A 16,138-nucleotide genomic window follows, 5' to 3' on the forward strand; every position below is an offset into this window, starting at 1 on the left:
GGAGCCGGAATGAGGTGTCTCGTGGCGAGGCGGCACGCGCACGCTTGCGTGCGCGTCCCTTTCCGCGTCACGTGCTGAGGGACGCAGGAAGGCAAGTGGGAGGGGGAAGGCGCGAGAGCGAGCGCGAGAGGAAAAAGAAGGGAGGGGGGCGGGGAGGAGGGAACCTTATATCACGTGACAGGGGCGGCGCGGCCCGGGGTGTCAGTGTGGAGGAGACTGAGGTAAAGTTGGGAGCGCAGCGGCGTTGGCGACGGCGGCGACGGCAGCGGCAGCGCGGCGGGGCCGGGTATTGTCCGCGGCCCCTTTAAATCCGCGATACCCCCTTTACCCTCCCTCCTTTCTCTCCTACCCTCGCCGTATCCCCCACCCTCGGTAGGCCCCCCCACACCGTGTTTCCTCACTGTACACCCCCCCAAATCGTGCGAGCCCTGGCGCCCCCCCCCTCGAGTCGGCCGCCGGAGGTTTTGTTTATGGTTGGGTTCGCGGCCTAGTGGGCCTCGCCAGAGCCGGGGCCTCGATTTGGGAGCGTGGCCGGGGCGGGGCTTGGGGCAGCCGGAGGGGGGGGCCATGCGGCTAGAGCCTGAGGTGGGGGAGAGCGAGAAAGAGCGCGAGCGAGCGAGGCCTGGGCCCCGCCTGAGGTAGGGGCCCTGTCTCCCTACCCCGGCCGGTGTCTGTGGACAAGACGAGGGGGCCTCCTCCCTTTCCAACACTCTGCGGGCCTCCTCTGATCCGGATCCGGCCTGGTTTGGGGGTGGCGGGGGGTGGGGGAGGGCGGGCGATGGGGTGGAGCTGCCCCAAACTCCCCCATGTGGCCCTCAGTCTGGAGTGCGGAGGATTAAATTGTTCCGGGTGGGAGGTAAGGAGGCGATTGGCCCGGTGCGCTCCCGATGTGGCGCGGAGCGGGATGAGCCTCCCATCCTCCGCGCGTGGGCTCGCGGCCCCTCTCCGTTCCCAGCCTCTTTGTCAGCTCCTCTTCGTCCCCGTCCTCCTTCCCCACCGCTTCAGCTCCTGGAGTGTCTGTTTTGCTGCTGTCTTCCCCTTCTTGTTGTCCGCGCTGTAGTTCTGGGTACCCCCAGCCATTCTGTTATTTCGGGGAGCTGGGCATGGAGGCCCCCGTCGGGTGCATTGTGCCTTCGGGGACGTCACCGGAGCCCTGGGGTATTTGTTCACTCTTCTCATAATGGGACAGGAATTCCAAATTTCTTAAGACTCTGCACCCTGTGGGCAGTCCCTCCATTGCTTTGCGAACTGATGTCACACGCAGGAGCCTGCTCCTTTTCCACCGTTCTTGAAATGTAGCCACCGCTGGTGTAGGATGTTGTGGAAAGAAAAACACCACAGTAACAGGCCTTTTTGTTGTTATTGTTGTCGTTTTTGCCTTTGCCTGTCCCTGGTCATTAGATGGAGATGTCCCTTTTTGTCTTCTCTCCATCCCCCTCCCACCGCCCGTATCCTGCCTTGGGGATATCTGAGGCGACTTGCTGGGAGGTCTGAGGGTCGGTGACAACCCGCGGTACCGGGGAACTGAACCGTTTTGGCAGCGTACGGGGTGATCAAACTGCTTGGAGATCCCACACCATTGTCCTTAAAGATTAGACTATGCCAGTAATTATTTCCGTTGTGAACAGGAAGTATTTCTGGCAAGTAAACTAATGGTGAAAGGCCTTCACATACACTGTTTTGTTTTTGATTTTTCAAGCCTCTCCTTGTTAAATGTGTCCAAACTGGGAACTAGTCTTTTTTAAAATTGCTTTCAAGTTGATGGGGAAGGGGACCCAGGGGTCATTACCACGAAGCATTTAGGGGAACTCGTTGCTCTGTTAGAGGTAGCAAGTCTTACCAACCCCAGTCCAGCTTCAGAGTTTCTGAATTGTTTCTCAAATTAGATTGTAAGCTCCCTGAGGGCAGCAACCAAGTCATAATTGCTTTTGTATTTCCTCAAGTACTGGACACCTAGTAGATACTCAATAAATATGTGTTGTTTATTTTTTTCTGTAAAATTTCTCTGGCTATTTTTTTAAGTAGCTGGTTTTCAGAAAATGGTCAAGGGCACTCCTGTGTTGAAACCGGTATTTGTTCCCACACTATTCCCTTGGTCTCCAATACTTCTCACCTATTTCCCTTAAATATTTTTATTTTCTAAGAAAGAGTACCTAACAAGATTCCTCGCCTCCACTGTGATAACTCTGGGTATGTGTCTCTGCTTGCTACTAAAAGGCTACTAATTCTGTGTCCTCCAGTGATCCATCCCAGATAACTTACCTGTTGCTCAGTGTTGTTACTATCGAGGTGGTAACATTTTCTTAGTCACACATTTCAAAGCACTTGTAAGAGAGAAATGGAAGTTATAGCAAGAGTAATCAGGAGGATTATTTTTTTCCTTTCCTGATTAATTACCTGGCTTTTCAAGATGACTTTTTCGTATATTTACATCGATTGGTACAGTATATGCAATCGTCCGTATAGCTCATGCAGTTCATATCTGTAGTATAAATCATGCTCACAAATTGAAGTCGTGTGGAGTAGAAAGCAGTCAATATTTGTAAGTTATAGGAGTGGTTATTCCCATATTAGAAACTACATCTTATAGCCAATTAGGATGTATAATGGTTTTCTTCTAGTTTTAATTTTTTTTTCTCTTTGATTTGAATGCAGCAGTACTTGGTTAAACAACACTGGTGTTTTGTTTTGTTTTATTTGTTTGTTTTTTGGTAAATTGTTAACTTGACTATATTATGCCAGCCTGGGAAAATAGTCGACTATGTAGCAAATAATCCTGTACTAGCTAGAAATATTTATAGGCCTTTGTGTGCACATGTGTGTAGGGGGAGAGGTAATGGTTAAAAATTAGTCCTGAAGTTTCTTTGGAAAACTTTCTTGGTGACAGAGGATGTAGAACTCTTAGATCTTAATGACGGCATCAAATAACAAAGACCTATGCAATCTGTTAACCCAACTTGGTAAAGAATTTATCCATAAGGAAGTCAGCTTTCTTGTGACCCAAGAAACAGGTGAAATTTACTTCCCTAATAGTTAGTCCTTGCATATTTCTTTAGAAGCTCACCTTACCTTTCCCTCAAATATAGCGGTATCTTCTGGGCAGCCTAGAATTACCCTGTATAAAGTATTAACCAAAAAAATTAAATATAGAACATAAAAGTATAAAGTTGTACTCTTTGGAAGGGCATAAGACAGTGCAAAGTAACCTCTTATTTTGAGTGCTTCATGTGGTGAATGACTTTATTTACTAAATGCAGCAGCTGAGATTGCATTATAAAGCAAAGTATGAATGAAGGGAACTTAAAATTCAGTAGAACCCTTGCTTGTTAAAAGTGTCATGACAAAACCTGTTCTGGTTTGGGGAAGCTCCTGTGTGTTCTGTGTCTCTTTAAAGACTTCAACAAAGTCATCTTGCCCAGCAATAATATGTATAAAATGATTTCCCAGCAGTCCTTTCTTCCAAATAAAACTGTGTGCTAGATGCTTTGGGTTTGGGGCGGATTTGGGATTCTCTGTATATTAAGGTGAGTGGTGGAGGGTAATTGCAATTCTGGTTTCTTGGAACTGTGGATTAGGGGACCAAAAGAAGCAGCTGCAAAAGCAGTGTTGGAGTTACTAGTCAGGGAACTGAGATTCTGGGCATCACTGGGGCCAATACATGACTTGTGGAATACTATGGAAGCCCCCATAGCATGCTGGGAGGTAGAAACGAGGGAGAAAGAGGCTAGACTTGAGCTTGTCCTTTTCCAAGTGATGAAGGTCACATGCAATTTATGTTAAATGGTTGTAAGGCAGGTAAGGCTGCTTTCATGGGTGGATTGAGTAGTTAAAATTTCTTTTGTTTGGAGTATAGACTAATCCCCTTCCTGGAAGGCTTTTGTTTACAGGCTTTGCTGATTATCTTTCCTTCTTTCAAAGGGACTTTAGATATTTCCACCTATATAGAAGACTTTTGATTATTAACATTGTTTTGCTTACTATCAAGATAGCAAAACTTCCCAAAACCTGCTTAAAAGTAATAAAAATGGGCCCATAACTTTAAAAAAAAAAAATAAAGCCATCACTTAACATATGCTTTATACATTTCTTGTTATACAAAAATGAATTAATAGCGATAGTTCCTGAAGCAATTTATCAAGCTAAACACGTCTGAAGAACAGGTGAATCCTCTGGTTTGTTTCTTTGAAGAAATGAAAGTATTTGGTGAAGGTGCTGATGAAAGAGGTTGAAAACATTTTGCCCACATTTAACATCTAAATTTGTTCTTTTTATTTTAATCTTTCAGTACTCTACCTTGTAAATACTGTTATTTGTATATACTGTAAATGATGACATCGGTGGGCACTAACCGAGCCCGGGGAAACTGGGAACAACCTCAAAACCAAAACCAGACACAGCACAAGCAGCGGCCACAGGTAAAGAACCCAAGGGATATACCTTGCTGGTTGATAACTGGTTTCCATCCAATGCAACATCATTCTGTGCTTTGGATTATTGATTTGGGTTCTTTATTTTTCTGTCCTTGCCTCTTTTTACTTCGGTCCTGATAATTGTTAATGACGTGCTGGGATGCAGCGATACAGCGCGCTTGCTTTTTGTTGTTTAATATTGGATTAATGAGGTTTGGAAAGAATGGGTGTTATGCTTTGTATCTCTAATACAGCGTTTCCCTTCTTTCATCCGGGGCTTTTTAGCAACATATGTCTTATTTCCTGGACTTTCCACCTTAACATCTCTCTAGCCCACCTTTGTCTTTCCACTTTTCCTCCTTTTTTTTGCTCTTTTCTCTAGCTTGTCTTTTATTTTCCTCTCTGGTCTCATTGAGCCTAATCTGATTTTCCCTTTTCCACAAGGAGTTAGCATCTTTATTCTGTTCCCTCAGAATTAACAAATGAGACACCCTAGAGTATTGCTCAGTTTTAAGGGGTAAATTAGCTTCCTGGGTACTGAAGTTTATGGGTTGGGTTTTTAAGTTTAATTCAGATATGATCTATTTTCTATAACCAGTTTGGTGTTAGTTAGTACTTAATGTGAATGAATTAACTTCCCATTTGGTTATGGGCAGGTAAATTGAAAATGTAAGACTAGAACTTTTCTCTTACTCGTTTTTCTTTCACTGTTCCTTCCAAGTGAATTTCTAGGACACTTTTAGTACTTACGTACTTTAGTGTCTCAATTGGAACAGTAAAATTTGTGGTATCTTACAAACACAGACTGGATACTCAGAAGATATGCTGAGTTTATCCTCAGACTAAACCTTGTGGTATTCTCAGTCTAAGAGGAGGAGGGCAGCTTTGGTCGTTGCAGAAACAGGAACATGGTTCACATGTGACTTTGCACATACACTGATGTGAATTACAGTGCAGATGTTTCAAAGTGGTGCTGTGGTTCCCAGTGTGAAAGCCTCTTTCGTGGTGAACATTGGTGAGAAAGGGATTATAGAGTGAGATAGTGACAACTTTGCTCTTTGTTTTTTATCATTTTGCTGATTTAAACATCTTAAATGGTGTAAGTCTTTTGTTACTTGGTCATTTGTAAGAAGAAGAAGGAAATTGGGGTGGGAGATAGGGTGGGTATTGACTGTATAGGTCCCTCCTATTTCTCTAAACTGTTGTCTTTTGATCATACTTTCTTCAACTTGTCTCAATTCTTAGGCTACTGCAGAACAAATTCGACTTGCACAGATGATTTCGGACCATAATGATGCTGACTTTGAGGAAAAGGTGAAACAAGTGAGTATATTTTCTGTAAGCTGTGGGAAAAGGCATCAGGACAAAAGCATCGTTAAATAACATAGCTGCCTACCAGGGTGTTTTCTACTGTAGGTATTAAAAGAATTATGGCCTGAAATATGATAGGTTAAGCTAATAAGTGCTTTTATTGTCTCATTTCCCGTACCCCTTTGGACAGATACCTTGTTCAAAGAGGTTTTGTCTTAATTTTTTGTTTAATGAATGACTTTGTTGATGCCATTTTATAGCAATTTTGAGCAGTTGGGGCATCTAGGAAATGTAGAAATTTATGGTATGCTGAAGCTCATGTGTTTCTGCGTTTGGTTCTCTATTAGATGCTTTATTATTTGATGCTTTGTATGTAAATCATTTTGAGCACAAGTGTTAATGTTTTGCTTTTGGAACTGGAACACCAAAATTCTGCATATTTTGCTTTTTTAAACCTCGTTCTTTCAAACTTAGCTGGTATTTTTTCTCTTTTCTGTTCTTCACCTAGTTTCCTTTTGTGGGGAGTGCAAGCTTGTTCATGATTGCTGCTGATCTTTCTCTTTCAGTTGATTGATATCACAGGCAAGAACCAGGATGAATGTGTCATTGCTTTGCATGACTGCAATGGAGATGTCATCAGAGCCATCAATGTACTGCTGGAAGGAAACCCAGATACGGTAGAGTGCTAATAAAATGTTCTAGAAAGTGGGTCCCTGGCTGAGAGGCTAGTAATACTCTAAAAATAGCAAGTGGGGTAACTCAACTTAAGGCAGAGTACCTTATTCTCCAAATAGAACTTGGAACTACCTTGGATATTGTTTCCTGCAGGTTGCAAATACTTAAAATTTATGAGCAATAAACAGGAGAAAAACAGATAAAATCGGTCTCTTCTAATTGGCCTAGAATTAATTATTCATTCCAAGCTAGTGACTGTTTTCAAGACTGGGTTAGTCCGAATTACAGGTGCTACTTCATAGCCTTAGTGACTAATCATGGAAGATTTGTGCTCACCTATTTTATTGCTATTGAGCAAAGTCACACACTACTGGATTCTGATTTCAGGACGGTCCCATCAATATCTTTACATTTTACAATATCTTTTCGTCGTGTGAACTTATTTTTTTGAGGTAGCAGAGAAACACATTTTACAGCCTGTCGACCATCCCTGGAGATGATAGGGGCTGTCTTGGCCTAGACTTTAGAGTTGCTTTCATCGCTTCCTCTTCCCACTTAATGAGAATACTGTATTTTTGTGCTTGTGTTACCGCTGTACCAAATTGTAAATCCCTTAATAACAGGGATTCTGCCTTACTAACCTTTGGGATGTTCCTGCAGTGCTTAGTAGAGAACTTTATTATTTTTTTTGGTCTTACAGTGGGAACCTTTGGTTGGGATAGATAACCAGAGTTTATCCTTAGAGTGATCAACTTACTGATGTTACAGTGTCACTTTATAGCTAAATGTTGTGGAGGTTTGTCAGTTTCCTTGAATAATGGGAAATAATAGTGGAAAACATTTTTTAATCATTGAATTTTCACTTGTGGCTTTTTCTCTTAAAAGTATGGTCCTAGGTTAGATTTGACATTGATTTTGAAAATTATTGCCTAGATAATCAGGTAACAGTGCCTTTAGTTCATTTTGAGTTCACTAGCATAATTGTCCCAAGATTTTTGGGGTGGGGGAAGAGATGGGGACTACTCCTACTTTTTAAATGTCTGAATTTTTTTGCCCAAGTCACATTTTGTTTCACCTTCCAGCATCTTCTGCCTAGTGCTACAAGTCTGACCTTCCACGGTATCAAAAAAGAAAATAAACTGGAGAATGTATGCTTTTGCATACTAGTAAGTTAGCTACTAGTGAAACCAACGGGAAGCAAAGTCAGCTGCCAAGGATGTTAGATGTATTTGGGTGGACGAGATTATATCAGAAAACTAACGGTACCTTTGGGAAGATCATAGTAATTCACTTTCCTTGTAGAACTCATGTAGTGCCCGCAGCTGACATACACAAGTAGAGGGAGACAGTGACAGGTTTCTGAAACTTGCTAAGGTTTGAGACAAACTAGCAAAAACTAAAGGCTGACTGTTTCAAGTCTGGTTTCCAGGATTTCTGATGCAGATTTAGCTTTGGCTTACTATCACTTACGAATTGAAACTATTGTGAGCATAAAATGACCCACTAGCTATAATATGGAATCAGCTTGGGTTTGGAGAAAGCAACAGGGAGCTGCTGAGTCCTAGGTGTATACTTAATTTCTTTAAAAACTTGTTACTTCCGTGAACTATTATAGACTTTAGAATACGTAGATACGCTTTTACTATAATTTTAAATTTACCTTTTTTGAACTTAAAAACTTTAAAATTGTGGTAAAATATACTTGAAATTGACCATTTGAACCATTTTTAAGTGTATAATTCAGTGGTGTTAAGTATATTGATACAGTTGTGCTACCTTTAGTGCTGTGTATTACCAGAACTTTCTCCTTTCCCAAACTGAATCCAAAATGGATTTTCTATATCCATTAAATAGTGATTCCCCATTTGCCCCTCCCGCCAGCTCCTGATAACTTCTGTTTCCTATTTCTAGGAATTTGCCTAATCTAGGTACCTTGTATAAGTAGAATTATACAATATTTGTCCTTTGGTGTCTATTTCAATTAGCATGTTTTCAAGGTTTATATTATGACATGTATCAGAATTCCACTCCTTTTTAAGGCTGGATAATCCAATATACTGTATTTTGCTGTGTATAAAGCACACCCACGTTTTTGGCCCAAACTTTCAGGGGGAAAAAAATCTTTTGTGTTAATTTTTTAATTCAAATTTTTGTTTGTTTACATTGATGTACTTGTTTTTTGTATTATAAAGGAATTTTAGCATTTGTTTCTTAACATTGTGGTACAAGAAATTTTATGAAATAATTACAAAACACAAGAATAGATACAAGATAAAAGAAATTTTATGTACTGATAACAAATTTACAATATTTACGCTTCATAGAGGGCCAAGAACTACATCGTTGCAAGATGCTCATAAGTTCAACAAAACTGATTGTTGTATTCCAGAATATTGTTTTACATATGGATATTATTGATTTCCAGAGTTATACTTTTAACTCATAAGCATAAATAAAATAGTTAAAAACATTTATATAGATATGGAATTAGTACTATCCCATGTATAACGCGCGCCCTTATCTTTCCCTCACAAATTTGGGCAAAAAAGTGTGCGTTATACATGGCAAAATATGGCATGTATATACCCATTTTGTTTATCCATTCATCCATTAATGGACACTTGGAATTATTTGGAATTAAGTTGTAGGCATTATAATATTTTATTCCCTAAATATTTCTGCATGCTTCCCTTAAGGGTATTCTTTTATGTGACCACAATATTATTAACCCTGAGAAAATTAACATTAATTTCATATTAACCTGGTCCGTAGTTTTGCAAGTTACTAGATATTAGATAGCTGTTGTTGATCACCAGGGTCGTTGTTCTTTGAGTTAGATGATAACTAGTAAAGATTTGTTAGTGTTGGTGTTTGTCCTGGAACTTTTATTTGTACATATCTTCTGAAAAAATAGTGTAAATCAAGTTATATGTTTGCTTAAAACTTTATAAAACTAATTTTCTTAAGGAATGAGTGTTTTGCAAGACTGTTGAGCTTATTTGCCTTACCACAAGTTTTCCTGCCTGCAATCTGGAATGAATCACAAATTGTTCTGCATTGGGGAAAGTTGAATTGGATTATATCGTTTAGGAAGTATAGGGGAAAGCAGTGGATTAAACTTGAAACGGAAATGGAAGGCTTCCTGTAGTCAGGTGTCTCAGGCCCAGGGCTGTGCCTTCTTGACTATTTGGTCTTTTAAGTAAGGGAAATTTGGAGGTGCGGTAAGGTGGGGAAGTGGGTGTAGTTGTTTTCCTCCTAAATTCTTGGTTGCTTGATTAGAGGATGTGCCCAGGACTCAAATGCTGCTTATACATTCTGAATTCAAAGTTAACTTGTAGAAACTTTTAGCTTTTTTTTTTTCTTTGTCATGAATAAGACTATAAAAAGTTGGAAGTCACTGAAACCAAAGGAAATTCATTTCTTCAGCTCAGGAAACATTTGAAAGCGAGGGATGAGTAACTAGGTCCTTTGACTAATGTGAAAAGGGACTGAACTGGATAGGGATCTTGGTGAGCCTTTCTGAAATCGTCCCTTAGCTAGAAGCGCCTCTGCCACAAAAAGGACTTCAGTTTTGAGGTGATCGGTATCAAATTAGTCCTGAGGTCCTATCTGGGCCCTCCCTTTAAACCAAAGTAAACTAGGGGTGTCTGAGATGTGGATGCTGAGTGGACAGTGGTTAACAGTTGTCCCAGCTTTTGCCTCTGGTTTCCTGCTAGCACTCCGGATTGACTGGATATGAATGCTCTGCCCTCCTTTAGCATTCCTGGGAGATGGTCGGGAAGAAGAAGGGAGTCTCAGGACAGAAGGATGGTGGCCAAACGGAATCCAACGAGGAAGGCAAAGAAAATCGAGACCGGGACAGAGACTATAGTCGGCGACGTGGTGGGCCACCAAGACGCGGGAGAGGTGCCAGCCGTGGACGAGAGTGTATGCATGGGGCTTTAACAAAACCAGCTGTGGGTCAGTAATGTCTAGATTTCAGGGATGTCAGGGCCCTGCTAGGCTGGACCTAATAACCGTTATGTCACCCTTTTGATTTCTCTTGCCATCGTCTGAGACCTTAGCATCTCTGACATGTAGCCTTTTCTAGCCACAGCCAGTTTGGCCTGAAATTATGCTGTAGTCATTTGTGAAGTTGTTTGATAGCTCTCTGTTGTGGTTTATCACCATTCCCCTAGTGACCATCTTGTCCCTCCTTCCAGTCATTTTCTCTTTGGTTTTCGCCTTCCCACCAACATACATACATACCAGTCATATATTTATATATGTTCCGTTGACTCTGCTCTGACCATCTGTGTTTTGCTTTCCCCAGTTCGGGGTCAGGAAAATGGATTAGATGGCACCAAGAGTGGAGGGCCTTCTGGAAGAGGCACGGAAAGAGGGAGAAGAGGACGTGGACGAGGCAGAGGTGATTAATTTGTAATTCACATGGAGTCTGGTTACTTTAATTGTTGAGGCGTCATGCAAATTCTGGAGATTGCTAAGTGGGCAGTGAGAAGAAAAGGTGGGTGTCATTTCTTCTAGTCTTTACTGTTACTGTATTTGCTTGAGGACCCAGCAGTTTGATCAGCAAAGGAACAATCTGTCAAGAGTAATGATTGTCCTACTGTGTTATATTAACTGATGCACTACAGAGAGAAAGAACATCTGACAATATCAGCCACTCACTATTCCAGAGTTTCCTCAGTTGGCAAGGTAGTTTTGTATCGGGTTCTAAAATAATTCTTTCTTTTTCTCTTTCCTTAGGTGGCTCTGGTAGGCGGGGAGGAAGGTTTTCTGCTCAAGGGATGGGGTAAGTTTCATTGATCCACTGTCCAAAAAAGTTTTTCCCCTAAGGATCACTGTAATATTATAGCGTGGCTAATATCCTGACATCCTGAGGATAATAATAGTAGGCAGCCTTAACCAAAATGTGATCAGAAAGGTGTCTAGACTATTTAATCTACACAACTTACACAACTATTTAAAGTTGTGTAGACTTAGGGCTTATTTTTTAGGGATAAGCATCTACCACCAGATCATTATCTCTATTTCATAGCTTCGTTTGAATGATACATCTGCTATCTTCCCAAAATACTTACGTGGATTTTGTTGTGATTATTGGTGTTCTAACCCAAAATGAGAGATTATGCTGTGAAACTTTAGGTAGGCTGGCAAGTGAGAAAGTTGACAACATACAGGATTCTAGAAAGGGGCCGTGGTTGATTTGTACTAGAAAAGAGACAGTCAACATTCTGATTGAGTTAAGATTTGCTGATGCTGCTTAGATGTCAGAGACTCTTAAACTTTATTTTGTTGTTCACTTCTGCCCCGTCCCCAGAACCTTTAACCCAGCGGATTATGCAGAGCCAGCCAATACTGATGATAACTATGGCAATAATAGCGGCAGTACGTGGAACAACACTGGCCACTTCGAGCCAGATGATGGGACGAGTGAGTGACTGTTTATTATTCATTTCTTGTCTCTTAGGAACCTGAGCACATTTATTTTTTATTTATTTTTTTGAGATTATAGTCACATTAAAAAGTGGAGAAAAAGTTTTTGGGTGCAGAGATGGGGGAGAAAGAAATAACAATTACTGTGTGTTCTCTTGCTATGTGCCTGTGGGCACATTGTACAAGCTATTTCACCTGCTCTTCGTCACTATTTTATGAAATAGACATTATTTATCATCATTTTGTAGATGACAAAACTTAAACTGAAAGAATGGTTATGAAATTGACTAGTATTTGAACTCAGAATTGTCTGACTCTACAAGCCCATGCTCTTCCCATTATTTTGTGTGGCTGCCATCAGCTTCACTTGTATTTCCTAGTGTTTCTGTTAGGGTAGCTAGCTTTGCCTTTTGAAAAGATATCTTGAATTAATTAATCAGGCCACTACTTGTAGAGATGAAGAGGGTCCAGAATTAAAGCCCACTGTCAGTTTGTTTCTGGTACCAAGTTAGGAATTTCTTTTTTCCCTTCATTTTTGGGAAATCTCAATATCTGGGCAAGAAAGAAATCTCAAGACTTTCTAACTCTCTTTTTTGGACAGTCTTCTGGGTGTGGTAGAGTGTTAATGGGATTTTAATAAAATTGCTTTTTTTGTTAGCTGACTTTGGTGCCTTTATTCTCGATAGGTTGTATATGTTGAAGGATTTGTCAGTCTTGTGAGATGCACCAAGATGGGTTTGGGAGTGAAAGATACTTTCACTGCTTTAAATACGAGTGCCTCTGAGTTCCAGAGTACTTTCTTCTTAGGAGATCAGCTGCCTCCTCCTGGCTGAGCCAGCTCACAGTCAGACATACCTACCTCCTCCTGGCTGAGCCAGCACACAGTCAGACATCACCTACCTCCTCCTGGCTGTGCCAGCACACAGTCAGACATCACCTACCTCCTGGCTGTGCCAGCACACACACAGTCAGACTGTTTTTCTCTTCTAAAGGAGGGTGAGCTAATAGTAGAGCATGAAATTGGCTCTTTGATTCCTTTTCCATTTGAATTTGCCGTGCCTCCTTTAAAGGTCAGTGATCTTTAACTCTGTCTGTAGGAGGGGCTTTGGCACAAACAGCTTCTCATCTACTGTCCACAAGATGTTACACCTCGGGTCGTGAGTGTTACTTGCTTTTTATTTACCAAGCTGTCTTAGAAATTCATTTTGAATCCAACTTTCCCATTGGTGGAGGCGAAAGTTGAGTTACTGGCAAGATAGATATTTTTTGAGTTCCCTTGACCATTTCTGTTTTAACTTCATATACTTTGGAGGCATTAGAACTGCTCTTTATGCATCTCTTGAGGGCTTTGTAGAGGCAGTGGTAGCATTCTGAATAATGACAGTTACTGTTTTTTGAGCTCTATTTTGTTCTTGGTTATTTTGGCTTTTTATCATTGGCAGAAATGATGATAGAAGGAAGTTAAGGGATTTGTTTTCAGTTGTGGATTAGGCATGGAGTCCCAGTCCTGGATTGCAAGCCGTAGCTGTTTTCAGCAGGATTTGGTTGGAAAAACAGGAATGGATGAGGTGTGTGTTTATTTCCACTGAGCAGATTTGGGAAGCTAGAATCAGAAATCTGATTTGTGACCTAATGAAAAATTATGCAATGCTCCTGTCATCTTGTTGGATATAGTTTCATTCCCATCATCGTTAATTTCACAATACGAACTTGCCTTCATGCATGATCTCTTTTTGTGTTTTCATGATAGAAAACTCAATTTCCCTTTTTAATTTAAAAAGAAATTCAAACCTACCCTTAAAATATCCACAGGTACAGTGGGCATTGTGTATTGGGGGCAGATGTTCTCATTCACAAGCAAAATTTCACTGGTTGTTTTTTCTTTTCTTTTCTTTTTTGTTTCAGGACATGATTTCATTGGGGTTGAGGGGTCAAATTATCCCCGAAAATTTCAGACTGCTCCTGGTATGATACATCCAGGCGCCTAACTGCCCCGGATATTTTTATAGATTTTTATGAACTGAAATATCTGTGGATATGTCATTTTTCTGTCTTCCTGCTTTTTCTCTTTCTGCTCTTTCTCACATATTCTGTGGCCGTTTATGCTTCTTAAAAATTTTGTTCATTTAATGAATATTTAACATTGCCATTGACTGTGCTTTCTGCTGATGGAATGGAAACCCTAATCTGTTGTTCAGAGCGTTTGCATTCTTTCTGTTCCATAATGCTTCTTTAATATAGACCTCTTCCTCAGTCGTTTTCATATATCCTGTATGGGAAAATAGCAGCTAGGAATTTACGCTCTTTTCCACCCCAGGTACAGTTGCCAGAATGCAGGAAAAAAATCTTGCATTTAGAGGTAGCCTTTCAATAGTCGATAAATTCTCAGGTCACTTCCAGCTCTAGGATTGTGTGTATGTGTTAACCCAGATACTGGGTTCCATTTAGCCAGGGCGGGATGGATATCAGCAGGGAGGAAGAGCCGTGTCACTGGAGAGGGAGAGGAGAACGTGGTTTGTAACTTGTCTAAACTGAGATTGGCCTTCGGATTGATTTGAAGAACATTGTCATTGTTAGGTAGTTTGGAATGTCCCTGGTGTAATTTTAGCATTGTACTGGGAACGGCATTATAATGATCATATTTTTCTCTAGGAAATAGGATTTTTCATTATTGAGTGTTTAGAAGAATTTCAGATGGATTTTGTAGGTGTTAGAATACTTCTCTTCAGTGACAATGAAATAATACCTGAATGCCAGACTTTCTTTCATTTTTGTCAGAAGCTTTTTCCATTTGGAGAGAAGACTTAAAGAGTTATTCAGTGTATACTGTTGTTCTAGAGAAGGAAATAAGTGAGGAGTGTTCTTGTCCTGTCTACAGATAGATAGGGTCTGATTTCTTACTGTGCTCCTTTGCTTAAAGGGAAGAATCCAGTTCTCAATGAAACTCTCTCCCACGTTCCTTAAGAAAGGGCAGTGTCCCTGTCTGAGGCGATCTGTATACGAGAAGCACAACAAGGGCAGTGAGCAAGGGGGTTTGATTCTTACAGATTTCTCCCGTAGAAACTGTGTCCCAGCTTCATTACTGCCAGCGTGAGGGAGTGTACAGGTCAGCCTGCACCTGCTCTGTGGTTAGGACAGTAACTGTCACACACGTTTGATTTTTCAGTCTCGTCCAGTGTCTTCAGAAAAGAGCAGGTCCAGAGGGATGCCTTATAGTTAAACCAATGAGAATTATCAATTTGCGCTGAGTACGCATTTTGAAATTCAGTTCCAGAAGCAGATAGTTTTCAGTGCCCTCAGTATGGATTTCAAGCCTGCCTTCTTCACTGCCCTTTCACGATCGTGTGCAACCATTTGTGTTCCTCTGCCACTGCTGCCGTCTATCTTCAGCCTGCATCTCTGCTGTAGTATTGTCTTATAACAGATAAATGGGTGGAATTTTGTTCTGGTTTAAATTAGCTGTTGCCGTTTCACTGAATTGACACTAAGAGGGCCGAGTGTCTTAGGAGATTGCCTGGAGCAGGGAGTTCTTTGCGGTCTCGCGCTCTCGCCTTGTCTTGCTCTGGCTCTTTGCTGTATAGCTATGTAACAAAGATTGAAAGAAGCTGTGAAAGCATAATCTTAATTCAACGCTGGTGTTCTCAGGTATCCCTTTCTAAATAGTCTTGTCCTCCCTCTGAAGCCCAAGAATCCCTTCTGATTACTAAATTCTGGTTACACTTTTGGCTGCCAAAAATGTTAATAGATCGGTGTTTTCTGCACATACTTTGTACTGGCGCTTAAAGCCACTGTTCTCCTTTATTCCCAGGTGCATGGAGGACGGCGACGGAGGAGTGGGGAACTGAAGATTGGAACGAAGATGTAGGTATTTCCACGTCATTTTTTTTTAGTGCCTTCTATCCCTAAGTGGTGTTTAGGGATAGAAAGTGGGGGTGTTTCTACACCTCAAAATTCATCCTTAAGATTCTGATCCAAAACTTTTACATCCAAAATAGTGTTCTGAGCCAGAACATTTCACATATGTTATATGAAGGAGGCTGGGCATGAACAGGACTCTGTGGAAGCAGACTATGGAAAGGGCAAGTGCGCTTGTGTAAGTCCAATACCTGATTGTCGGATTTACCCCAGGCAGAGATGGCGGTTGGGTAGGGCGCGGCAGGGAGCAGGCAGCTAGGGAGTGCGTTGCGTGCAGCTGCTGCTGTGCACGGCTCTGCTGGGAACACTTGGACTGTTTGGTTCCCGGTGAAGCATTGCTTGTGGTTCTGTCATTGGCCTGAAGGTGGGTACAAAGTGAGAGTTAAATCGCC

At 41.3% G+C, this 16,138-nt stretch overlaps 1 protein-coding gene across 38 annotated transcripts in view; it reads left to right on the plus strand.

The window, feature by feature from the left end:
• UBAP2L (ubiquitin associated protein 2 like) overlaps positions 1–16,138 on the plus strand; it is a 38,779-nt gene that overhangs the window by 636 nt on the left and 22,005 nt on the right. For 8 of the 38 annotated variants that reach the window (XM_019713237.2, XM_019713243.2, XM_019713246.2 and 5 more), the window contains exons 1-10: positions 176–286; positions 4,286–4,415; positions 5,655–5,732; positions 6,287–6,397; positions 10,154–10,355; positions 10,708–10,803; positions 11,142–11,187; positions 11,716–11,828; positions 13,737–13,796; positions 15,640–15,692. In XM_019713237.2, the coding sequence (XP_019568796.2) occupies positions 4,326–4,415; positions 5,655–5,732; positions 6,287–6,397; positions 10,154–10,355; positions 10,708–10,803; positions 11,142–11,187; positions 11,716–11,828; positions 13,737–13,796; positions 15,640–15,692 (849 nt within the window). In that variant the 5' untranslated portion in view covers positions 176–286; positions 4,286–4,325. Of the gene's footprint in view, positions 1–122; positions 373–2,166; positions 2,191–4,285; positions 4,416–5,654; positions 5,733–6,286; positions 6,398–10,153; positions 10,356–10,707; positions 10,804–11,141; positions 11,188–11,715; positions 11,829–13,736; positions 13,797–15,639; positions 15,693–16,138 lie in introns of those variants that run through there. The other 30 variants (XM_019713249.2, XM_074318903.1, XM_074318908.1 and 27 more) reach the window with 16 other exon arrangements.

The sequence above is a fragment of the Rhinolophus sinicus genome, linkage group LG14 (assembly GCF_036562045.2).
Source record: "Rhinolophus sinicus isolate RSC01 linkage group LG14, ASM3656204v1, whole genome shotgun sequence".
NCBI classification, from domain to species: domain Eukaryota; kingdom Metazoa; phylum Chordata; class Mammalia; order Chiroptera; family Rhinolophidae; genus Rhinolophus; species Rhinolophus sinicus.